The following is a 26,327-nucleotide window of genomic DNA, read 5'->3' as shown; positions in this document are numbered from 1 at the left end:
GATGCGGGTCCCTGCGACAATGTAAATATGCACAAAGGGTAAAACCCGTCGCGGGGGAGACGCCCACAAAGAGGGACGGGGGGGGAGCACGGGGAAATTCCTCCTCCTGGACGAAGACTAGATCCCTCGATGGACGAAGAAGTTTTCTCTCCCTGCGTTCCCCTTCTCTCCGGGGTTTCGGAAAATAGCGTTGTGATAATTTTTACTGAAAACTGCACGAAACGTCCTCGTAACGTAGTAATAATATTAGTACGAGCTGTGATCACGGGGTGTACTTTCCGCCCGAGATATGAGCTTGCAGCGAGTGAGCGGGAATGAAATTGAGCAGGGATATTAAAATTTAGTTCGCAGATATACGTGGGACGTCAAACGAAGTTTGGTCTGCCGTTTAGACCCGGGGAAACGACGGCTTTTCGTTATGTTCAAATTTTCAGCGTTACTTTAAGGACGCGCTCGAAAGGGCGACGAGGTTGGAGCTTGTAAAATGTCACGGAAATTTCACTCGCATATTTTCATGTCCTTTATCCAATTTATCCTTCTTTCTCTTCACGATTCTATACTTTTATAACATTTACCGAGTAATTGAAACCATCACAATACTAGAACAAAGATGATTATACCCACTCATTGCAATCATCAAGGCTCTTGGATGGAATTATTACGCGCCTTTGCAAAATACGAATAATTCATTCACGAATCGAAACAAAGGCACGAGAAGACGAAGATTATTTTCAACCTCGAACGTTGCTACTCGAAAATCCGTATTTCGTGCAACGTCGTGAAAATTCATTATCAACGAGAATCATCCATTTGCCGAGACAGAGAGTCCCGACGACACGTATAGAAGAAGAGACGTGCTTTGAAATCAGTCGGAAGAACGCGTTTCAAACGCCGCAGAACACTGGTAATGGTTTAGCCCAAGTTTGGAGCAAAGTCAAATCACGTTGCGGCTGCAAATTCCAGATAATACATGCGCAATCCATTCGCACTACGTACCTACTTGCATTATAAACTACGGTTTTACAGCTTCGGGCTTCACGCGCAGTTGTTCGAAATTTCGATATTCACACCGCGAAGAGGGAGTACAGTATATTCGAGTAAATTTCGCGTCGCGGAAATAATCCTTTTCCGTGAAACTGCACACTGGAACGAATCCACAACTTTGGTAAGCCCTTTGAATATATCGTGCAGTATTATAAATGACTACAGCGTAAAAAGACTGCGTAACTTTGCCGAAGGCGAGAAACGAAGCGGGCTAATTAAAGCCTCGCGGAATGAAATCAAGCCTCGCGAAGGGCGCAACGAAGGTAGGAAAGTTGGTTAAGCTCGCTGGTTGATGGACGACTGACTGAGTGACGCTCGGAGAATTCGTTGGGCCGTGCGGCGGCAGGAGGTCGTTGTTAAGGAGACAATTTGATTAATTCGATACCTAATGGAAACTAAGTGGTATTCTTACCCCTCCCACGGCATTGAACAAATTCAGACAAGCGAACCGCCGTTAACTATTTTACACTTGCTAACGTCCATTACCTCTACGAACCAGGTTTTAATTCTTCGTCATGCTCGGTGTAACGAACATGATGTAGGTACTCGCCCGAGTCGTGATGAATATACGTGAATTTTTACCGCACGATATTGGTTTCGCTATTCCTTACCGCACAGTGAAGGTTATTGACATCCGGAGTTCCGCAACGTCGAGTTAAGAGCACGAGTATAAGGAACAAATTCCGCGGCGGTGATGGCGGAGGGATGGGAGGGGGAGGAAGGGGGTAAGTTTTACGTTATCCCAAGGCAGGAATATTGCGTTGGCAAGCGTGTAACAGTCATTTCCGGGTCAAGTCGGGAGTCGATCGCATTGCCTCGGCTCCTATATTCAAGAATGAAACCAGCGACGCTCCGTATATCTTGTAGCAATACTACCGATGACCACGATCACGGTTACCATGCTCGTATATAATTCCAACTCGAATAAACGTATATTACAGGTATATATTCTACGTGGAAGGGGAGAAATGCTCTGTACACACACACACGGCGTGTTTTGACACATTCGCATGCCGAGAAAACGACGACGACAACGTGAATAATGAATAACAAAAAGCCAGGGAGCTTTGACCGGTTTTCGACAATCGCGTGGTTAATTGCGAACAAGGGAAGAAAAGTTCCGTCTGTAATCCCGGGGTTGAATAATGCGCGAACGGTATAAACAGTACTTACTAATCCTTGGGTAATCCCCGTGCATCGGGATACATAAAGGATCTCGCTAAGCGTTCAAATATGTATGTAAATGAAAGAGAGAATACGAGCTTCAGCGCTTCGGGAAAGCGTCGCGGCGTCTCTCTTATTGAGATATTAATTCACGCTCCGTTACGCTTAGGCGTCAAGTGTTCATCCACCACCGCGAAATCTACCCTTCACCGTCGCCTTGAGGGAGGAACAAAATAAAAAAAAAAAAAAAAAAAAAGGGAGAAGTAAAAAAGAGAAGAGGTGCCATAGGCAATTTCTCCCGCGGTCATAAATGACGCTGGTATAACCGGAACCAGCCTCGTCAAGGGTGGTGTTTTAGCCAAGATTTACGGGAAGGTCGTGCCGATCCCGCGACCCCGAAACCCCGCCCTAATTGAACACCGGTACGAGTAGGTACACGCCATTAGTTTCGCGATGACGTATAGGAATATACATCTAAGGTAGCAGAGGGGATGTAACTACGACGTGTGATGCAATTATCGGGAGACACGCGTTATATCAACCCAAAGCGCGACGAGCCGGCGCCGTGTAATCAAGCTCCCGCACCGTCCACGTCTGGTGAACTCGCGTCTTGTCACCGTGTTATAACAAGGACGAAACCTTTGGACCAGCCACCGCGGCTATTGTCAACACCAATTTGTTCGATCACGCGGTGGGGTTCGTTAGCATAGAATTGTACCTTTACTGTTCACTGAGATCTTCGCACTAACGTAGAGCAACGGAATTCAGGAGCAAAGGTATACGGAAAACAGAAAGAGATTAGATTTTAGTCAAAAAACACTGTGGGAAGAAAAAAAAACACTCGCGCCAACTATATTTTTTTTACTGTAAACGTAGCACATTTTACTCTGCACAAAGTGGTTTTTACCTGTTTACAGAGTAAAATCTGTATTTTACGGTGTATATTTTGCCAAAAAAAACGTAATGTGTCCTTCGTTTCCCGAAGTTTTGAGTAAAATCTACACTTTTGTCGAGAGCACGTGTAAAGACGAGTGGGACGAAGATGAAGGCGTGAAAGAGAAACGGGAATATCGGAAGCATAAGTTGCGGTGCCGACGCGTCGATTTATTCTTACCCTCCGACAAATCTTGTTCTGATATTTTGATAGGCGAATATAGAGTGCCGTTATTGGAATTGACGGGGTGGCGGCTGCTAGTCACTTGTCGACACCAGATTCAGACCGCGAGTTCGCAAATATATCGAAACCCCCATCCGTCAGTTCTGCACTTCTCCATCTTTCGTGCCCAGGAGGAGGCAAGAGAAACGAACCCCGAGGCAATAGAGCACGGAATAAAGCTGTGAATCTAACCGTGAAAGTAAGCCGTGAAGAACCAATCTTTCTCCCAGAATTCGAGAACCACCTTCGATATCAGGTGTTGAGAAACTTCGAGGGTTCCAAATATTGCCATGAGAGACCTGAAAACGAAGAGTATCTGTGTGTTTTCTTTTTTTTTTTTCTCACCTTTATTTCTTCTCTTCCGTTCTCCAGCAAAAATTTCTAGAAATTTTTCCGCGGTTGATCCTGTTCGAAGCACTGGCGAGAACCGGAAGCTGCAACTCTCCCTCTCACTTCCTCGGTAGATTTTAATAACATCGAATGCGTAGCGGAGCGAATGGCTCGGCTGGAATTGGTTCGAATCCTCCTCTTGACAGGGGGGAGAGGCGGGGTATCCCTGCCTGAAAGCGAAGGGACGGCAGAAGGAGAGCGACTTCCGGTACGCAGGGTAACGAGTCATTTCCTCTTCGTCGCTCCGTCACCCCATCCCGCCTGCAGTCCTACCTCGACCCCATTCCTCACCGGAACCACTAAAGCTCCTCCAATATTACCGGCTAAATGCTCGCCGGCTATGACTGGCTGGCTGGTTGTCTGGAGCAATGCCTTCCTTGGAAACTGTGAGCGAGTGTAAAGCTCGGGTAATCCTCGGAAAAGCGTTTTTCATCTAGTTGTGCGAAGGGGAGAAAGACGAGTCGCGTCTTTGCGAGGGCTGCAACCACTGCCGGAGAGGGAGAAACTTGTATTTTGTTTTCGAAAAGTGAAGAATAATTTCGCACGATATTTCATATTTTCCTTTCAGTTTCCGCTCTCGCCTCTGCACTCCTTCTTCGTCGTGTTCTCGGCCTTTCCTCGGTCACCGAGAACTGTCATTGGCGATGACACGAGGGTGCACCACATCACGTTTAATATCCATTATACTTGCCTATTCCCCGGTGTGAGAGATACGCCTGCAGGCGGCGGCGTATCCGAGTTAAGAGCTTTTTCGAAGAACAAGAAAAAGAAGAAGAAGAAGAAGAAGAAGAAGTTGGGCGTGATAAGGGAGCGGAAGAGAATGCGAGAGAAGGGGCGTGGAAAGGGTGGCAAAAAAGCAAGGGGGCATTAAGGTCGCCGCACGTACCCAGCATCCGAGCATCAATATCTATAAGGCTTCTTTGTTATTCAAAGTGAGGAAGAAAGTTCCGAGGAAGCCGAGGAGTACGCTTATTATACACACACGTGGCTGCCGAGGGAATCCCCTTCCAAGGTATTCGGCGGTGTTCGTAGTCGCGGCTACGCTTCGGTTCATGAATTCATCTTCATTTAAAATGCTTTCAGTAATTCGTGTTGGTCGTAGTTCCGACTTAGCCGCGCTGGCCAAACGAGTATCCTTCATATCCGGCGTCGTTAACTCGGCATATCACAAAATACACTCAAGGGACCGATGAAACTGGCGATTAATCGGTCGTTTCTATATCGTAATAATTCACTTCTGATTGTCAGAGATCTAACAAGTAACATTGTGGTACAAGAGACGGGGATTTTCCGTAAGGTAATCACATCAATCGGATCTGGACGGGCACACAATTCGCTAGAGCGATTCGAATTGCCTGTTTGCACTGTCTGATGGTATTAAGTTTTTTTTTTTTTTTTTGTTTTGCACCCGTCAAGAAACGCGCAACCGGCTCTAAGCTCTGCCTGGATTCCTCACAGAATTTGCGGTAACGAGACGGAGGATGACTCGGGCTCGGAGCTGGAGCTGCGAGTCTATCTGGGTTCTGGGTTATTAGTAAGCTTATGGTCGGCGGTGCAGGGACAGACTGAGTGACGGCACGACAGACGAAGGTACACATAGCCGGGAAATTAGGTAGGTAAATCCTGCAGGAGTGTATTAGATGTATATGTCTTGCACAATGGAGCCGAGGAATAGAATAGAACAGAATAGAATGGAGTAGAATTTTAGTACCATGACACAGTGTCTTCTAGGTGACGTCACGTGGGTGCATAATTCACGAAATTCACGAATTCGCAAAATAAATAGAGAGACAGAAAGAGAGGGAGAAGAGAGAAAACGTCAAGTACACTGCAGTGCTAATATCCCTGAACGATATGCTAGATTTTACAATTTGTGACGGTCCAGCCTTTCGATCTTGCGCTCGTGGTTAAAACGCGATTCTGCCTATTATACCCGAAAGCAGCCTTTCTGAGCCGGATATTTTTCCCTGCAGCTGGGGATTTATTTCTGTGTGGCATTAAATTGGAGCCCTTCAAATATTGCGAACCAAAGCTAGGAGTCCATTCGCCCCAGAAGAACTTCTGGTTTAATTTCTCCTACCACGTTACAGCTTTATAGTCGGCTGAGGCACCGGTGGAGGTCGTCGACTATTCATGCGGTATTTCAAGGTATTAAAGTCCTGGAAATGTGACGAAGAGTACCTTTCCAGTTTCTAGATTTATAATAAATGGCTAGAGGCTGAAAAGTGTTTCCCTCATTTTTCACCAGCGTTTCCGTTTTCTTCTCATAATTCACGCAGCCGGTACAGTCGCGTACCAAAATTGCGTGAAAATTGCGGAGACTTCTGCTTCGCATCTTATTTCACCGAAGGGAAGTAAGATGAAATCCCTCTTGCTATGAAATTGGTTCTTGGCTTGCCTGCAGGCTCGAATTCGCGTGTACAATGCCGAGCTTACGGAGTCCGTAAAACAGACTGCAGTAGAAAAAGTGACGCGGCGAAAGAAGGTAAACAAATGAAAAAAGCTCGAGTGAAAATAAAATGAGAATCGAGATTGGATAGCACGGCATTCGGATTGAGTTAATTGCTGAGGAAAAGCAATTCTTCTCTACTTGTCGTCTGCGGGACAAACCGATTGTCCCTGATCTCTCACGCCCAACGAATTTCGAGATAAGATTGGGCCGCGTTCCAATCTGGCAAAGATCATTCCGTTTCTCTTTTGTGCTTATTCGGAAGCCCTCCTCATACCTCCTCGGCGAGTCTCGACTCTCCGGCTTTGTTTGAACTTCCCGTTCGACCGCCGTGTAAAAAGAAAATAAATACGGTCCATGGTGTATTGTCTGTATGGCCGCAACTTGTATGTATCACCTACCTTGTATATCCAAAGATACGTACACGGTAGACGGAACTTTTCACCTCAGGGAACAACTGATTCAAACTGTCCCGAATAGGCCTGCATTACATTATTGACATTTTAAAACCGGGTCAAGACGTGGCGCAATGTTGTTTTTGTGATGTCTTCCACATCGAGAATCTTGGAAATGGAATAGGAACCCTTCGTATTAGGATTGGATTCTGCATTGGATTGGTGAATCCATTTTAGGTGATGTACAAGTGAAAATGGTAAATGAATATGAAGAATTGAAATTCATCCCCGACTGGACGTGATCACTTATCGAGAAGATTAGACGAGTAGTTTTACTTAGTTAATTCATTTCAAGCATAGGCTCTACACTTTTCTGTAAAACAGCACTGTACAGCTGACGGTGTAATATTTCTCTGCAAACTTATACTTATTGGTATAGTCAGTTGACTTGCCAAAAATTTATTTAAGGTCGAATTATACTCTTTCGTGCACATATACCGGTCATTTTTAAACAATGGGATTCTTTTCGTAAGCTCCGGGAGAGAGATGGATAAAGGAAACAAAAAAAAAAAAAAGAAGATACTTTTCACCTGTTCGAGCAAGTTTTCCCGCGATTTATCATCGTTTATGAAATCTCATCGCTTGGCCGAACATTTCAAAGAGGGTCTTCAAGCGCCGTTTACATCTCTGAAAGTCGGCCTTCGCCAAAATTCAAAAAGCCAAATGAGGGCACCCGGAATCGCGACTTAATATAAAATCGCGAGCCCTTAATTTGCTTATAAGAATATCACCCGCGGAGCGAGACCCTGCAGGGTTGAACCCTCAGTCCTCTCATAAAACCAAAGTTTGGCTACCTCTCTTCACTCGCTGTTTCACTCAAATTCCCCCACTCACGAGCTCGCCCTTTTACTTCTCGGTGCAGTACATCATCCCTCACAGCAGCGCTGTTTCGTACCCAGCTCAAACACCGACCGCACCTCGCAGCAGCAGCAGCAGCAGGCGTAGCAACCCTTCTGGCGTAAATTGAATTTTTTTCTCTCTTAATGAAGCCGGGTTGAAATAAATGTCGTATTTATTCAAATTCTGTCACATTTTCACCCCGCGTTTATACGTACAGCGGCCTAGCTTCGCAACGAATAGCAAAGAAGCGAAATGATTCAGCGACCACACCCGAACTTCGAAACTTCTCCAAGACTGAACTCTTGAATCAAGGGAAACGAGAAGTCCGCATTCGTTCTTGATAACCCGGAGTACTAAATTTGCAATTTACCGTTTCTACCACGTGTTTTTCCTGCACAGTCTCGCGCTAAAACAGCAGGTCGAGCTTGACTTCAAAGAGAAAACGGAGGGAGAGAGCAACGTTACAAAAAACGCAAACAAAAAAAAAAAAAAGACTAGATGAAGAAAAAGAAAGAAAAAAGAAAAACAAAACAACAAGTACAGAGAAGGTGTAGGAGAAAGTTGAGAAAAAATTTCCTCTCTCAAACGCCCCTTGCCTATATAATGAAAAGTTTGTATCCGCGGCAAACGGGAAAGTTTGTAATGAGGAATCTTTATGCCTTATTCTCTCAACTTGAGATATTAAAGTAATTAGAAATTATAGCGACTCAATATATAAAAACGACGCGAAGAGATTCTCTCTGAAAGTTGAACAAGGATGCAGAATCTCTGCGTCTCGCTCACTCGAGTATCGATTGTACATTTTTTTTTTTTCATTTTCCACCATCCGCGACAAGGCTTGGAATTCAATGATGGAAATTCGATGGCCTGTATATATTCGGCTGGCACTTTGCGTCTACGAGCCGAAAGAAGATAGATAAGTTAAATTTGCGTGAAAGAGTTTGATGGAGGCGCGGAAAACTTTGAAAGGTTAAACTTTCTAGTCGCATGGCAACTGCTTTTCCGAAAACTTTTACCAAAAGAGAATTCTAGACTTTGAGCCGCGGGGAGCAAAGGTCGGTAGGTTTATTACGACAAGGCGAGTGGAAAGGATGAAGGAAACAAACTGGCGAGAAGAGAGAAGAGTCTCGACGGAATGAAGTACCTACGAAGTGACGCGAAGGCGGCGCCGGAAATGCACCAAGCGCTTCTCTGCATTCAGACAAGTCAATGCAGCATCGAAAGCTCGGCTTTCACCGTTTGACGGAAACACGCGGCGCGAACTCCAACGGTTTGCGGTTCTCCCCGGGGAGGAATTACGCAATCAATAGCTGCAACGTATCTGCAAACAAGCCAACACTCGCGTACTTTCATCGAATACTCCGCTTCCGGTAGGCTCAACAATTGAGCCGCATTGGTCAATTTGCCAATTCGCCAATTACCGCGAGGAGAAATCAAACAGCCGAAGTGTTAATCGGATTGCATCTGGTCTTCACGATCCGCAGAAAAAGCGCATTATTGGCGAGGATCGAGGGGAGGGGAAAATGATCGGAAACGAGACACGCTTCTGGAATAAGGGGACGAGTCGGCCACGATTCCCGGTATAATCTGGCCAATTAAACGACCCAATGTTACACGTTTTTGCGTGGCGATAAAATCAGCCTGGAGTTTAATTAAATTCTAACCAGATTCTCGCCGTCCGACGTCACCGACGTTGTTACATTGTTTTTCAAACCGATCGCGACAGACCCGCGACCCAAGCTGTCAAACGAATACTGATTACAATTGAACCTCGGGAATAATGCGATTACAAGAAGACCGATTCGTTCCGATTCCCAGTTCGGATTAAAGCGGAAGAATCGAGAGTTTTCCGGACGCTCTGTAGCTCCGACGATTTCGCGTTAAAAGGCACCCACCCTTGAGGAACAAAAGGAACTCGGACTCTCCGCACAGCTATCTCCATGATTGAAAAGAGCAACTCCAATTAGTGGATAATTTGATCGAATTGAGAATATAACGCCACTGCGCATCAGCCCGGAAGCTAGCTTTTCAGCATCGACCCGAAAGCCGTTGGGTTCTGAGATTGGAATTGAAAAGCGGTGAAATAACGAGAGCAGGAAATGCGCTCTCTGGTACCGCTGTGGATATTCTTATCCGTCTTTAAATTCCCCAGCTGCCGTCGCTCGATCCGCGTGTACATTGCGACAAAATATGAGCGTAGACTACCCGTTGGGAATGATTATCCATGGAGCGGTACCGTCAGCGAAATCGGTGAACGGGTGGTCTTCGAATCCAAAGGTTCTCGTTTCTTTCCTGCCACGCTCCTCTTCAAGTCCCTTGATCTATTCTTGGTCTCTGTGCTTTCGCGCATCTATCAGTCGACATGAGCAAATTAATTTTGCTTCCCGCGGCTCGATGGTTCGGGGATTACTTACGCCGCGGAAAGTTGATCCCAATTAGCAGTAGCGGCAACTAATCTACATCAGTTACAATCGGGAAGGCGGATCGGTCGGCTCCCTTTTCGTACCGTCCGGATGTTAGATGGGTTTGGTCTGGTTATTACTATTCAAGTCAGTCGCGGAGGTAAACGTGAGACAATTAAAGGGAAACGTGCCAGCCTCCACCTCCACCTCCACCTCCACCCTCAGCTCAACCCCGGCGAGTTGTTCTTCGCTAGTTCTTCACCGGCAAGAAGGTTTCCGCAGTGGAAGGAGCGCCGAAGAGTTACTGGAGTTCCGAAGATGAGAGCGTGTGACAGATTCCCCTCGTCAGTGTCGGACGCAAACAGTGCCAGAGTTAAATTTTTCCTGCCCTTCTGCGACTCTCAGATGACGAAGCATCCGGCTTCGGTCACCGTTGCGAGACTCGGACTAAATTTAGTGGAAAATAGAATTTTCCCGCCTGCTCATTGGCGGAATCATTCATCCATCCGTACGCTCGCAGACTCAATTTCCCGCGAGATTGACTCGGCCTGTGTGACAATGGCTCAATGTTCCTTCCCGCCTGGTATTCGATATCAGAAACCATTCTGCGTATGGCTGGCAGCTCCCTTCGTCATTCGCTGTTAGTCATTCGAATACCCTTGCACTGGATTCCTTCTGGCAGCATTTGTCACACGTATTATATGTATGTGCAAAGAGGTCCACCCACCCACTCACGCGAGGGACAGAATAACAGATAAAGTTTCACCGAAGAAGAACCGAGCTCGGGTCACCGAGGGAGGCAAGGCAGACTTATGGCTAATGTGTGAGTGGGGTGACAATGAAACAAAGATAGGGACTCGAGCTGTGACGAATCGCGACTGGCCGCCTTGAATACCGAAATACCGTAGACGATCTCCCATCAGCTTTTCAGGAGCCCCTTTTTTGTCACTGTGTTTCTTTTTTTTCTCCTCCTTCTCCTCCTCCTCGTAAGGTGATCCAGCGGTAAAAGTAAAAGGGAAAAAGAAACAACGAAGGTTGAAAGTGACGTAAAGGAATAAGCTGATTTCATCAGGGGCGTGGCTGGAAAGCACAATTACGGTTAACTGCGGTAGCGCACCGAGGCTACGTTTACGTTCAATTGGATTATTTGTTTCTTCAGCCTAGGCGTCTCGCTGCAGGAGCGCGGACTGGAAAACGGAGTGAAACTGACTGTGCAGAGGGGGGTTAAAAATAAACTATCCCGAAGCGCGGAAAACGCGACCCGATTCTAAAACCGCGGTTGGTTCAAATCGTTCCCTTAGCGGTCCGCGGTCGTAGAATTTTAACATGAAAAGGGGCAACTAATTGCGTAAGAGGATAGGAAAAGCGAACTGCACGAAGGAAGGGGAAACGGGGGAATGGAAATAGAGGATCCCTTCAGACCGGGAACGAGATTCGAGTCGTGACCCAATTTCCATCGGGGCCACTTCGCCTCTAACTCCTTTTACTATCGGAGCTTCTCCCTTCCGTTCTCTGTTTCCTTGTCAAGACTTTTTCCAAGCAAACGGTATTCGTCACCCCGACTGTGACAGATCGCATTTGCCTGGCAAAACTCGTCATCACCTCGCAGTATGGTATATCCTGGGTTTCATTACCGCCATCCTCCGCGGTCACTTAATCAATCCCTCCGTCAGACCGTGTTCTGTCACTTAGTCCGCACTGAACTGGGAGTGAGAGCCAATTTCGTTAACAGCCCTATACCATCTCCCCTTATGGTGGACACCCAGGGTGCTCGGTATTTCCCTGGGCTACGACTTGTGTTACGGGGACTCGACGTAAAGGTTCTACACATTGTTGGAAAAGCTTCGGTTTGATACCGACGCGCGTTTTAAGCCGGTGCCGCGGTGTTACATTTCGTGCTGACATCCATTCCACGAGATGCACGCTGAACGGTGATTTCAACGGAAATTGCAAAAGTTTGATGTTATTCTCAAGTACACGCAGATCTTTGAAGGAGAACAGGGATTTTGTTACTTCGCTGAAAACGATCGCGAGACGTAAAGAGGAAAACTAGACAACGTTGAGGTTCTGTCGGTAAGTGTGTTACGTGAATCATAGTCGATATGAGATGTATTGGAACGGTGCAGTAATCACGCGTCAATAAGTTAAACCAAGTGAATAAAACCCTCGACTGACTGAGCTCAGATTCGGTTTAAGGATTAAGCCATGCTACGTTAACTCAGATTGTAAGGGTTACAGCCGATTATCGTTGCCTGAATACAAGGTGCCTGTACCATAGAATGCAGTCAACTGCAGAGAGAATCCCACCCTTCCACTCGAGGATGGGAAAATCAGATAACTGAACGCGATATTCAACGATCAACATTAGGGGGCGGGTTTAATTATCATCTGTATACATGCCCAGCTTGGTTTGTGGATATGCAGGGTGTAGTAAAGGCTGATGGCGAGCAACGCAACGCCTTTCGAATGGATGTATTAACCTACATACATACCACGAGTTAGGATTTCGATCCAAGGGTGGCTGGTTTCTCCGAAGGCGAGGCCAAAGGGGAGGGAAAAATGGAAGACATCAGACTCCCGCAACGTGAGAGACATAATCCTGGATCAGCGCCAAATAACACTCTTACAATAGGCGGCAAAAAACCATCCTGCAGAACTTTCGCACTCGTTTCATCTGTCGATGATTGTTTCCAAATCCGCAGAACTTCGCAACGTATTCCATTATAGCTCACTGCCGTCTCGCCGTCGGGTTTATTATTAATGCGTACGTTAGAATAGCTTCAAAAATACAAACGCTCAAATTCGTTCGTTGGATTCAATGCAAAGTTCTGATTGCTCGTACACATTTTGGTAATGAATTTCGAGTCCCTTTTTGGAATGAAATATCGGTTAATGCTGCTTCCTCCGTCGTAACGTTTCTAAAATATTCGATGTGATAATACGAATGCACGAATACCTACGAATCCTAGGTGACTTCAAGACTACCGTCCAACGCTTCTCGCCGTTCTTACTTCCGGAGTCTCGAATCTAAATTCAAATGAAGTTGAGCTGGGCGGATTTCACTTGGTCGCGCAGATCACGATATTGATGAAATCCGGAATACTAATCCTAAATCCGCGCAGTCCGCTCTGAAGAACTGCGAAACTGCATCACCCCCATGTCGCCGAGTATAATCTACCTAGCTGCAGGTTATAGTAGCTCAAAGATACGTCCCGTACGGATATAATGTACAACATACATACGGCAGATATACAGTATATCAACTCTGAGTGGTATAAACCGTAAAAGGAATACAATGCCGAGAGTACTAGGAAGCGAGCACCCTCTTCGATCCATGAGTACTCCACTCACGCCAACCCGACAGAGAGGGTGAGTATATACGTATATGTACATCACGTATAACGTACATACGTGAATGCAGGAGCGTCGTTTGCCGGAGAGAAAACAGATACGGATAACCCTGTTTCTGCACCGGTAAAACCGGAACGCCTAGATAAACTTTTGAAAACAAATGCAGAATTGCGTTTTCTATACAGTCGGTATCCTCGGTGTACGTATAGGAGCTGGATCCAGTTGTCGGAATCACTATAAAGCTTATCCATAATCCCCAAGTTTTCGAGTAAGTCCTCGAGGGATGAAGTGTTTCCCGGCGAAGAGAAAGGGACGGCTAAGCATTGTACGAGTATACGAACACGACGTCGAACGAACTCTGAAACGAGAATGGTCTGAGCCGATCCCGTTGACAAATGCGACAAGGACCGGAGTTGTCATATTTCCAAGAAAATGGCGCAGCGGCGTAACTTCGTTTTCGCGCAATGTCGGAAAACCTCGAAATTTCCGAATCTTCGGCAGAAGTTAGATTCAGCCTATCCGAACGAGGCGAGAAAATTATACACTCGCGACGTTCTTTGAGAGTAATTAATAATCCATCGAGAAAATTTCGACGACGAGGAATTCTCGCGCCGTACGTTGAGAGGAGCGAGAACTTCGCTGAAGAGCAAACTTATACAGTCTACCCGTTTGGTATAATTACATGAAATTTTTTCCCCGTCTCTAGGTATACAGCATCCGAGTATCAGAAGCGATACCGAGACCGCAGGGGAAGATTGATGACGAAACTATTGCGAGGTCCCCGAGTCTATTATGTTGTAGGCCCGATTACCGAACATGAGTGTAGAGTTTTGGTACTGATGAATCTATCGGGGTGGAATTCCCGCAGGAGAATGTTCCTAATCAGTTGGTACGTCGGAGTATCGAGGAGGAACGTGACTCTGAAACGCACGAGAATAATGCAGGAGCATGATTGATTCCGAAGAAGGGTAATAAAAAAGGTTGGTGTTGGTACAGCTCGGAGCGCGGTCGGTAAAAGTGGCCCGAGGCACATTTGAATACAAACAGCTTTTCTTCCCTCATCTTCACCCTGATAAATCATTCCGCCTATATTAATGACGTCATTTCCTGCTCCGCCCTATTCCAATCTCCCTTCACAACGCCTTGCTCCGTCGCGAAGCGCAATGTTCACAGTGCCGTTGGAATATTTGGCCTTCTCTGAATGGATTCCCACCCTCCCGACCGACTCGCTCGCTCGTTCGCTGCTAGGCGTCGGTTGCACCCCCGGTTCTTCACCAGCGCGCGACATTCACCGCCACTCAAAGTCCTCGTCGAACACCCCCCGGGGGACATTTGTCAACGGTTAGAATTTCCAACATTTCAAATTATCGGCCTCCCGTCGGCCCGTTTACGCGCTTGTTTTTATTACAAGGGTTGAGGGGGCGGCGTCGCTGCAGCCTGGAAAGGGAACGGGGTTAGGGACCACCGCGTTCCAACTTTATTGCCAATCTTACCGTTGTTACCATGGTAACAAATTCGAAAATAGATTTCTCCCATTCCGTTTACGATCACCTTCGCGTTTATTCCTAGCTGAACGACTAACGCCGATCGAAACGAAGCGTCGGATCCAGGTGAACGGATCATAAAAGAAACGGCAGAGTTCGAGATCTCTTTCGTGATTGGTGATGTATTATAAAACACAGTTCTGAACCGAGTTGCGGATAAAAATTGCACCCAGTCGGATTCACTTCGAACACTGAACACTTAAATTGTTATACTTGACCTCGGAACATCCGTTCGGGTGTTATACTTTGCAATCCTGTCCCGTTGTGCGATAATGAAACGCGTTAACCGCGCGTTGACGAGAGGGGGCGAGGAACGAGGCGTTAATACGACAGAAAGAAAAAGAGATTGAAAAACCCAACCACGAAAAAAAATGAATTCAAATGAACGGTCTTTTGTCCACGGGCCCCGCGGTGTTTATCGTGGCTTTCGGCCCACGGCCCTATGAGCTCGTCGATTTAGCTCCGTCGTTACTCGAGAGTCCGTGACTGACATCCCAATGAAAAGTTATGGCTTAGCGTCCCGTGCACCAGGCGGACCAGACATTGTCCGGCCCTAGTGCCATTTGATACGGGGTTAATTATAAAGCGAAGGAAACACCCCGACCCCCTCGCGACTCGAACTCATCACGTTGCATCCTGAAGGGTCCTCGACGCCCGCTTAATCTCCGTCCAGGAAGATCTCCTCGGGACATGAAGTGAAACGGAGAGAATGAGTGACGAGGAGGGAAAACATTCTCGGGAGCGAGATCAGCGTCTCCCCATTAAGCGACAATCATGCTTCAGCGTTAAAACTCTGGTCATGTGCCGCCACGCTGGTATTCTCACACCCCCGACACTTTAGTTTTCTTGTAAAAAACTCAGATGTTTGTGTTTTTATCGCCCAAAGTTCGAGGTGGAAAATATAAGGACAAATGAATGGTACCCAATAGTTCCACTCGATTTACTGTGCGCGTATCAAATGGCGGAAGTGCGCGTCTCGTACGTCATCCTGTCAGGACCGATTCGCAATTCTTCGCGTCTTTTCTCACCGCAGATACACGTGTAGGAGGGAAAATGTCGGCTACTCCTTACTCCTATTACCTTTTTATGCGAAAGAAACGTCGCCTTGGTCTTTTTCGGGGTGTCGGTCTTTGCCAAAGTCAATTGAAATTCAGCCCGAGTGAACTTCGGGATTGCACTAATCGACCATCGATGGTCGGGGGATATGGCCTGAGCTTTATATCGTAAACAGTGGCCCCGGACACACCTCGACATTATGGGGCGTAAAAGGTTTCCGAAGCAAGATCCGCGCGCCGAGAATTTTATTTGATTATCAGCTGGGATCTACTCGATTCACGGTAAGCGATTTTTGATCCTGTTTTATGGTACTTATACCGCCTTCGTCTCGCGGTCGGATAAGCGCGTAGAGCTTGCCCAGTCGAGGCCAAACTGAAAGGCCAGCTTTCAACTAACGCAAGAAAACGGTTCTCCAGTGGTGTTTCAACGACGGTTAATCGCGGGATGCAGCTGGGCACTTTGAGCCATTGGCCATTCCCGGAAAGTTTCCATCGAGATTTTCAATTAAATTCCATCAGCCAGTCGGCTTTGTACTTTAATGAAACTCCAACGACTGCTGCCGCTGCTGCTGCTCTGCTGCTGCTGCAATTGCACGATTGAAACTCCGGGAAGAAAATTGAGACCCAACCTCGTGTTTGCCACAAACTATAAGTTGACTTTACTGGCCGTTCAGTTTACTTAAACGCAACCCTGACTTCCTTAGCTTTTCACAGCGGTCCAACATTCCGAGAAACCTGCCCTTATATCTTCCAATCAACGATTCTCTAAACCTGGGCGAGTTTGAAATTGGATTTTTCCAGGGATTTTCAGAGGAATTCGTTCTCTCAAAGGAGCTCTCTTTTAAAGCGGATGTACTTCGATTCTTATCCCGCAGTGAATGCACGAAGATAAAGTTTCGTTCGCATTTAGTGTATTTTCATTGTTTTGAAATTCGTTAGGAACAGTTTTCGGATATTGAAAAATTATTTTGAATCACGCCTTCAAAAATGTTCTAACGCGAGTGTAAACGTGGCTCGGTATAGAAATGCCGAGAGAGAAAAAAAAACAGAGACTTGTTCACAGCGTAGAGTATACAAGTTTGAAAAATATTTGCGTTGCAAAAAATGAAGCACGCATCAGTATCCCTCTAGAAATGGAAATCCAAGACAGGCTCTCCGGCCTCGACTTCCGGTTGATACCGAGGGGAGATTCGTGTGACAAATTTAGGAATTTTTCGCGAAAAAAGAGGTAGCAGGAAAAAAATCCTGAAAGATCCATTAATAACGCGGTATATACGTCAAACGGTCATTTATTTGACGGGCTTGAAGACTTTGTCAATCCTACGCCGCCGAGTCGTTATTAAACCTGCGGACGATGCCGCATCATTGGCACGGAAAATAATCGCGAGAAGATAATACGCGACAAAAATTGGGGAAAAAATATAGAAGGATCAGCTTATTGACAACGGCGGTCTTATTGAGGATGACAAATATCACGAGTGAAATTCTTATGTTTCTAGCTTCGCACGTGCAGTACGAGTGCTTCAACATCGACTATTTTCCAAGCGAGGAGTACAGCCCAGATCCCAACGACTCGACAATGGCCATACCGTGTAAGTGAAATTTCAACGTTGTATGTATACCTACCATTGGTGCATGGCTCTTCCAGCGCTTCCTTCCTTCCTTCCTTTCTTACTTTCTTGCTTCCCTCCGACGCTTACTGATACCAGCTAGCACTTTGCCGTGAACTGTTTAGTGCGCTAATTTCATCAGCTCGAAATAGCTCCGCCACCCTTCGCGAGAGCGGGAGTCCTTTAATTTCTCCCCCCAGGCGTGAATTATAAGTAAATATGGCAGAAGCACCGCGAAGATAGGCGCAAGAGGAGGAGACGAGAGGAAAGAATACACGCGTGCGTGGTATAATAAGATCGCGCAGCGAGCACTCTCGATCAGTCCAACTTAATGGGTATGTATGGAGTCGATGTTGGGGGAGCGATCCGAAACTGCGGATAGCTTTTTATCACGGGGATGGAGGATTACATTTCGAGATGATGTTCGAGTCCCGCGGATTCTCTGCGGGTTTCGAGGGAAAAGTCCTTCGCGCAGCGGCACTAAATTTGTCACGCCGCAGGTGTGACTCGGGGCTGAGAGGCGCACTCCCGGTATATCCAACTTCCCCTCGATAATATATCACGCGATAATTCCGATATTATGTGGGGAACAGAGATGTAACCCGAGTTTGTTTCCCCGAGCAACACCGCTGTAAGGCTCCAGAACGAACATCCACTACCATTCGTCTGATACCACCGCGTATTTCAAGGGCTTCGAGAAGGGATGACAACAGGATTGATTGTACACCGCACGAATCCCCTCGCTCAGCGCCAATTCCGAGCCAATTTTTCGTAATGATTACGAAATGTTCTTGATAGCAGGTTTCGTCTTTTCAACCCTATTTTCACATGGGTTCGTAGTTTTTCAAAAACTTTTTTATGTTGAATATACAGAAACAATTTCTCCCTATCGCTGATCTGTTACATTACCTTGAAGAAGCAGCAAATGGGGCACGGTTGAAATTCCGAATTTGAAAAGTTCCGAAAGCGTTGAGGTCTCAATTTTTTGATGGCGAAGCTTGAAGTAAAGAAATCGAAACGTCAAAGTTCCGATAGTGCAAAGTTCGGAAAGGGCAAAGTGCCGGAAGGGCGTAACTCCGACAAGTTACAGTTCCATAAGTGCCAGAATGAGAAAATTTAAAAATCTGAAACATCGGAATTCCGAATGATCGAACATTTTCAGTTCTATAAAGTTCTGGCTCGGTGAAATTTCACCACTTTGATCATTATTTGTTTTGGATTTTTCATATTTTCACGTTCGGAATCCCGATCATTCTGATTTACGATTTTTCTGATTTTTTACATCGATTCGTTGAGCAAACCATACTGTGTGAGTATATTTTAACTTTCGGAATTTTACCCGATCGAAACTTTATTTTTCCGAATTTCGCTTTATCAGAACCTTACTTTTTGAAACTTTGCTCCACCGTAACTTGAATTTTTGCAATCTTGCATTTCGAAACTTTCTCGTTCCATAAAAGTTAGATTTTTTCACCTCAAGTTTCGCCAGCAAATAATTCGAAATTAGGCGCTTTCGGAGCTTTTCAAATCCGTAACTTCAACCCCACCCCCAGCAAACGCCTGCCAGTGAATCAGTTATTCCGTGATCTAGTTCCTGGTTTAAAAATATGTTCAACCAGCAAGGGATGACGAACAATTCGTATAACGTACGGGGGCGAGATTTGCGATTAATATGCGCGGTATAGGCTGGCGATAAAATTGAATTGAGTAAGCGGTTAGACGTGTACCGTAAAGGATATCCTCTCGGGGTGCGGGGTGCTTGCGAACTTCCGGTTGAATTTAGCAGCGTGGTTGTCGTAGGTGCGCTTAACAATACATTTCAATGTTCACGGTCGGAAATGCTTTATGTACCCTGCAGGGGTTGAATCTCCGAGTTAGACGCTCCCACCACCGACTACATCCTGCGTTATCCGTGTGTCATTTACACAGGCCTTTCGGCGCTGGTAAATTGTGTAAATTTGCCAGATTAATTGGACTGTTCTTCCTAATTGGTTAACCTCATTAGCGGCGAAAATGGTTTGAATTACTAATTAACAAGAATCAGTACGTTTTAGGCCAGTAATTAGCGCTCGAGACGCTGTCTATTGTCTTGTCACTGTCTATTGGTTTTCAAACATCAACGGTAGGAGTACGCGTAACAATGATCACGAAATATCGCCTATCAAGGCTGAAACAAGTCATCTCACCGGCACATCGTTCACGAGGAAAGTCAGTCTTCGTAAAACAATTTCCTCACGCCCTGTCAGCCAGGTTCAGTCGAGGGATAATGCAATAATGGCATAGCTTGAGCGTGTAATGTATAGAGGCGCAAACGGATACGGCAATGAAGGAGCGAGTAGAACCAGCAGCCTGCGAAGATTCTAACGAACTTTCCGACACATTTTGCGCAGGTTTAATTGATCAAATTTTAGGGGTAAATTTTGCGAAAGTTTCGGTTAAAATTATTTCACCTACCTACATACGTAGTTCGTAATCGACGGAATCGAACCGATTGCGACGAATTACCGGAGGTACACGTACGATCGAGGTGTAATTGTATCGGAATAAAGTCTCTTGTGAATTTTCGCTGAATCGGAATCAGCGGACTTCGCGCCACGGTTTGACCGGCGTGAAATTTTTACCCGAGCTTGCAGCGTCGAGTAATTTCGATTGTTACAATTGCTGATCACGTACGAGAGACAAGCAGTGTTAATAATTGATTGGGCGGAGGCGGCGGGACGCCGGCGAAAATGTAATTCCGAATAAAACATGTTGTAAGATCTAGTCGAGGGTAATGCTATTTCGCCTGTGGCACAAGCGCTCGCGTCTTCGAGAAAATGGGAAAACGACGGATGCTGCTTCGCGTAATTCCGGCGAAACGAGAACTCGCCAGTTATTCCAGGCGTCTCGTTGACCCGTTGCAACAAAAATTCTCGCTCCTCTCGCCGTGGCGGTGTTTTAAAATATCTATATATATACTTATTTTTCGTTACCGTGAATCATACGTTCATAGCAATCCACTCTTCGGACAAACAAAGCTTTTCAAAATAATTCAATTTTCCAATTCGTACTCAGCTTGTTTGAAAATTCTCATTTCTTTTTTCTATCCATTCAGATAGCGATGCCGGGTTTTGTAACTGTCAACTGGTATTAATCTAAACGATGCGGGGTCCAGTCACGAGTAATAATTATACACCGTCATGTATAATTCTACTTTGAAATAGATCCCGCCACTGGCATGGCAGCTATTGTTCAGCGCTGTGCAGAAGCACGCCAGAACTATTGTGCTAAAATTTTGATCAAATAAAAGTGCACATGCCCGCGAGCGCAGCATATACCACAGATATAGACGGTTGAGTAAAACCATGAGCGAACAATTGTGTCGATAAATAATAGCTTCAGGAGTAATATTACGGCAGATATTTTTGGCGGGAAATGTACGACACGTTAGCGATCCTTCGAGATTTTTGTTCATTTGCCCAATTCGCTAATTTTCATTTTATTTTTTTTCTTTTTTGTTTGTTCGCCTTATTATTTCGTTGAATTTCTTTGCTGTTTACTTCAACGTGACAAACGATGAAAGGCATGGCACTCGAATTCACACGAGCATCGGGTTCACGTGCAGGTGATCAACGGCCCGCGTAATACGCGCGTTTGAAGAGCAGAACAATTTGCGAAAACAATGGAAGTTTTCACCAACCTCTGGCAGCTTTCGTCCCTCGCGAATCGTGAAATAATAACTCGCATGTGTGTACGTATAAACACGTATGACGCATACCGGGTCGATGATAACGGCAAACGATACGAGCTTGGATCAGCTAGTAAAAAAGGTGGCTTGCTTTCGTTGAATTCAGCAAGGCTGCTAATGGAGGTTGTCAATTGTTGTTGTTTGTTATTGGATATATCCCGAAGCCGCTTCGCATCCGCCTGTTCTATGTAATGCTGTGATTGTACCACGTCTGTTTAATGCTCTTTACAGACGCTGTGACCAAGTCGACGATGTTTTTTTTAGCGGCGACCCTCCTGCTGGTAGCGGCAGAGGTTTGCTATTTCGCTGCACACGTTTCCCATCCAAAACACCGGCTCTGCGTTTTTATCGCCGGCGTGGTTTTCATAGTTTCCGGTAAGTGCTTAATCAACGTTACTCTTTACGCCCGTTCATCCAGTGCCGTGCAGCAACCGGCTCCCGTTGTTTAACGCCGCCGAACATTAACGCGGAGGGTAATTTTTACACGACGAAGAAATAGGACGACGTTCGTTAGAAGGAGATGATGCCCCAAATACACAATGAAATTTCTCTCGTACAACAAACCAAAACGAGGGAAAGTATTTCCAAAGAAGTTTCGGCGCCGCACAGCGTCCCGCTACAAAAGCGCATCCTGCAACAAGCTTTCAAAGCCGCAAAAGTACGGGAAACGCCGAGGAAGTGCATATCTCGCATCCGGACGTGGGAGTCGACCGATCTGAGAAACTTTCTACACCAAACTCCGTAAGAAACTTCATGCAGTAACCTCGCGACGAGAATTTCGCCCGGGTTGCAATCTCGGGAACACGACACAACAATTCGCGACGTTTCTTTTTAGCCGGATGTTCCCGCGACGGTTGGGAAAAGCTTGAGAAACCCGTTACTTCCACACGGTAGTTTTATACTCTCCGAACAATAATCCGCGTCTTTATACACCTCGTGTAACAATCTAGGTAGCTGATCAAACGCAGAGACTGAAAAAGTCTGAGACAAGTTGGAATGAAATTGTGCGCCTTCGATCAGATCTTGTATTTTCTTTTTCAGGATTGCTGATGCTGGTCGGCATGGTGATGTACATATCGGTATTCAAGGCGGAGGTTGGGAGTAAATTAAGAACGAGATCGTCGTTTCAAGTAAGCAATAAAAGATACGAAAAAACTTTTTCCATTTGCGACCGAAAGTGTGGTGGAAGACTTATTCTTCTCATTTTATTTTCTTCTTTCTCCTTTTACGCTACTTTGAAAGACACGCGTAGGATTAATGTCACGCGGACAAAAAAAAAAAAATTCTATTTTTCTTACCAGAGGAAACGAGAAATCCCTGGGATATTTTTACTTCTAACTTAATTCCGTCTCGTCATTTTCAGGGTCCGCAATTCACGTACAGATACGGCTTTTCCTTTTTACTATACGTAAGCGGATTCATAACGACCGAAGTTGCTGGTACCTCGGCGATATTTCTGTACATATCCTGGCACCAGCAGGAATGGATCAGGAAAGACTCCCGGCGTAAAAATTATGGGGTTCGTAAAACATTCAGTGCGCAATTTTATTTAACGAACTACCAATTAGTTTCACCCAATCGTTATCAAGGGGGAGTCAATTTACACTTTATTCTACTTTGTTATCGTGTCTACGCGTCGTAAGTCGATGGAATAATGATGCGACAAAACTACGCAACCGTCTTCGTATTCAGTTTATAAGTCCCAACACTTTGCATAATAGCAAACGATCTCAATTTGCGAAGAAGAAAAAGATGGGGGAGAACCATTTTCTCTAATCCGCAGGGAGTCTATCAGCTGGAGCACCACATGCACCAGCAGAATCACGTTAATCACCAAAACCACGGTAGCTTTCTATGCGAGAGGCATCAAAAGCGTTACTTCTTTGGCAGAGACTCCGTGGACGTTGATTTCGACGAATTTCTACCCCCGCCTCCAAGTCTGGACTACATAGAATATCCTAGACAATTCCCGCGGGATCTGACGGCGCAAACGGTAAGACGAAGCGCCGATTAACTCTGATCAGCAAACATCCTTCGATTCGTTTCCCGCAATTTTCTAGGTGAGCACCACCGCCGATGTGCTTCAAGAAGAGTACAGCCCCAGTGCTCAGCACGAATTCGTAACGTTTGACCTTGAGGAGCCGCTTCCGCCGCCACCTCCGATCAGGGAATGCGGATGGGGCTTGGATACGATAAGAAGAACGACTCCCGTCTGATACAGCGTCAGGTACACTGAGAGAAATTTTTAGTTCCGGTTACCGTTCGGTCCTTAACTAGTTTCAATTTTTACCACAATCGAAAAATACAGTTCTAGGTACAAAATGAAAACGAGTTTTCTAGCTGTTACCGGAAAGTCTGGTATCCGTTACTATGCTTTCTCATTACGATCACTGTTACTAGATTTTCATGCAACTATTGCAAAAATTTAACGCTTGTGCAACGATAAATTGACGTTAAAGCCTTGTTTAACTAAAAAAGTACGGTAAACCGAACAAGCTGATTTTGCGTTGCAATTACCAAAAAAGGATCGACGATAGCGGAAAATGTTTAGGCGTACCTCGTTTTTCGTAATTCCAACAATATTCAATCAGTTTTTTTTAACGATACCTGTTTTAATGAATTTTTTTAGTTACTGTAACAAATGAAATTTTTTCCAGAAATTAGATTTACTTTGCCGGTCATTCGACTTATCGATCGGATGCGGTACCTCGTCTTTGAAGAAGAGTAGCGAAAATAGTTTCCTGCTTTTCGAATTATAAATTACCGTGACAATGTTCTACTTCTAAAACTTTTCGATTTCGTGTAAAAATTTTATCGCATACTTAGACTTCTTGTTTGTTCAGGTACACAAAACTGGTACAAGAATTTCAATTGGACGACGAAGATGACGAAGAGGATGAGGATGAGGAGGATGGCGACGACGAGGATGAGAACGAAATCGAGGACCCGGATAACATCGACACGTCCAACGATACCGATCGTATTTTAAAGGACAAGTGAATAATCCCGATATGACAAAGTCACGTGGGGGAGAATCTGAAAAAAATTCGAAGTTAACAAAGTTGTGCTGCGATGTCTAGGTACATAAACGTTTTTTTGCATTCTTGGGAAATGATGAAAATTGCAGATTAATTGGAAATTATGCAATGGCATACCCCCCCCCCCCCCCCCTGTTCCCCTTCCATTTGTAACTACGACAGTTTGATGAATAAATATTACACCCTGAAGCAAATTTTGAATGTATATATGTGCATATTGAGATAATTTAGTTCGCACTACTGAGATTCCGATCAACTGCCAACTGTCAACTGTCAAATATTCACGTTGGTATAGGAAAAAAAGTATTATTAATAATGAAAATTAAATAATCGATTCTGTCCTACGTAAGATAACTGAATATGCCCAAATATTCAGCTTACAATCATTGTTATACGCATAATTGAACGCTCAAATGAACATTCTATCGAACTCAACTGATTTATAAATAAATAAATGAATAAATAAATAAGCGCCGTTTCTAAAAGTGATATGTCAATAATTATTTTTAAATTTTCAACAACAGTGTTACGTAATCGCTCGATGGTAATGGACTCGATAAATGAATGGACTGTATCACTAGCTTAAGATTTATATTAAGAGTTGAAAGAAATTGTTTTCGCTAAGAACGGAAGTGTTCAGTGCGGTGTAGCGTTAATGGACGTTAATTTCAATGAGATGAAACGATCGCGATAATCGCGGATCTACTAGGTGTAATTATAAACATCCGTGCCAATGATCAATAATAATCGTAACTTTAATCATAAATGTCACACGGTATGAAATATGAAATTGTAATGGATAGAGTCGTTGGAGGATCATCACTATCGTCTGTTTCACGCTATTGTTATTCGAATACTTGTCAGGACGATGAGACTAGGCCAACAAATAACAAGAGGTGATTAATTGATGCCATAAAAATTGGAGCCAGTGGCTCGAAGCTTTCGCTCTGAAATCAGTAAGATTCATCGTTTTAAGCTACGCGCCGTTTCTCCCGCGATCTGGGTATATTTTACCCGGTAATAAAGAAAAAAGCAGACGAACCGAAATACTTCAAATATGGTAATTTGTCTATACAGCGATATCGTACGTCGTTACTATAATATTCGTAATTAATCATTTCTAAAATAATATAGTCGAAAGAGAGACTTAAATAAATGCATGACATCGACAGCTGTTAATCAAGATGGACGTCAGAAAAGTTCTGCGCGATACTACACACTGAAAATTACTTACTCTTCAAACCGCTTGCATAATTATTCATGTGCAGTTATTGTTTTTCCTCGTTATGCTATATTTTCGTGTTCTTAATTTTGCAAGCAGCCCTGTCGAATCGATTTTCATTTTCATAATTTCCTCTACCTGGAAGGAAATAACGCAGTTAAAATAAATGGTTATTTATACAATGAACAAAATGAGAATAAAAATGGATTCATATCAGACTTTGAGTTTCACCCGTTTGTTTCTATGCATAGTTTATTTCTTATTATTAAGAATCATATATATGTTATATATACATATATATATATAATATATATTTACAATAAATGTCTTTTTATGAACAACTAAGTTGTGTTAAACATTAAAAAGCGACGGCAAAAAACGTTAAATCTATATTTATTTACCTATAAATAGTATTTTATATTTGATTTTAGTTTTATTTGGATGTATGTGCGTGTGTTATGCAAGGTAAACGGTATACTAATAAATATAGAATTACGTTTATTATATATTATATATAAAAATAAATGATTTTCCACTAAACAAATTATAATTTACGTGTAGAAATAGATTTTATTATCGTTTGAGGTCATTGTTGTTGTTATACAGCTGACATAAAACTGGTTACTATTTTCGAATAACTTGACTTTAGGTGAAAAAGTTCTTGGGAATCGTGTAACTTTGAGAAAAATAGGAAATGAGAGAAGTTAAAGAAGTGATAAACGGAAGAAAAAAAAACAGAAAAAATTATTTCAAAAATACGTCGTCAGGTATATTTCAGATTGTAAATGAGACCACGGAATATTTCATTAAACAGTTTTTTTCAGATCCTACGCGATCGAAGCTCGCGTATTTACACTTATATAATACGTAAGTATATGGT

General features: G+C 44.5%; 1 protein-coding gene across 4 annotated transcripts in view; it reads left to right on the top strand.

The window, feature by feature from the left end:
* The window catches only part of LOC124175181 (voltage-dependent calcium channel gamma-5 subunit), a 77,192-nt gene extending 51,565 nt beyond the window's left edge, over positions 1-25,627 (top strand). For 3 of the 4 annotated variants that reach the window (XM_046555170.1, XM_046555171.1, XM_046555169.1), the window contains 7 exons: positions 17,350-17,442; positions 21,419-21,562; positions 22,229-22,317; positions 22,551-22,706; positions 22,971-23,180; positions 23,248-23,414; positions 24,031-25,627. In XM_046555170.1, the coding sequence (XP_046411126.1) occupies positions 17,350-17,442; positions 21,419-21,562; positions 22,229-22,317; positions 22,551-22,706; positions 22,971-23,180; positions 23,248-23,403 (848 nt within the window). In that variant the 3' untranslated portion in view covers positions 23,404-23,414; positions 24,031-25,627. The remainder of the gene's footprint in view (positions 1-17,349; positions 17,443-21,418; positions 21,563-22,228; positions 22,318-22,550; positions 22,707-22,970; positions 23,181-23,247; positions 23,415-24,030) is intronic. The other variant, XM_046555172.1, reaches the window with a different exon arrangement.
* The last annotated feature ends 700 nt before the right edge of the window (positions 25,628-26,327 follow it).

This window comes from Neodiprion fabricii, chromosome 2 (assembly GCF_021155785.1).
Source record: "Neodiprion fabricii isolate iyNeoFabr1 chromosome 2, iyNeoFabr1.1, whole genome shotgun sequence".
Classification (NCBI taxonomy): Eukaryota; Metazoa; Arthropoda; class Insecta; order Hymenoptera; family Diprionidae; genus Neodiprion; species Neodiprion fabricii.
This window is presented reverse-complemented; position numbering and strand designations above follow the sequence as displayed.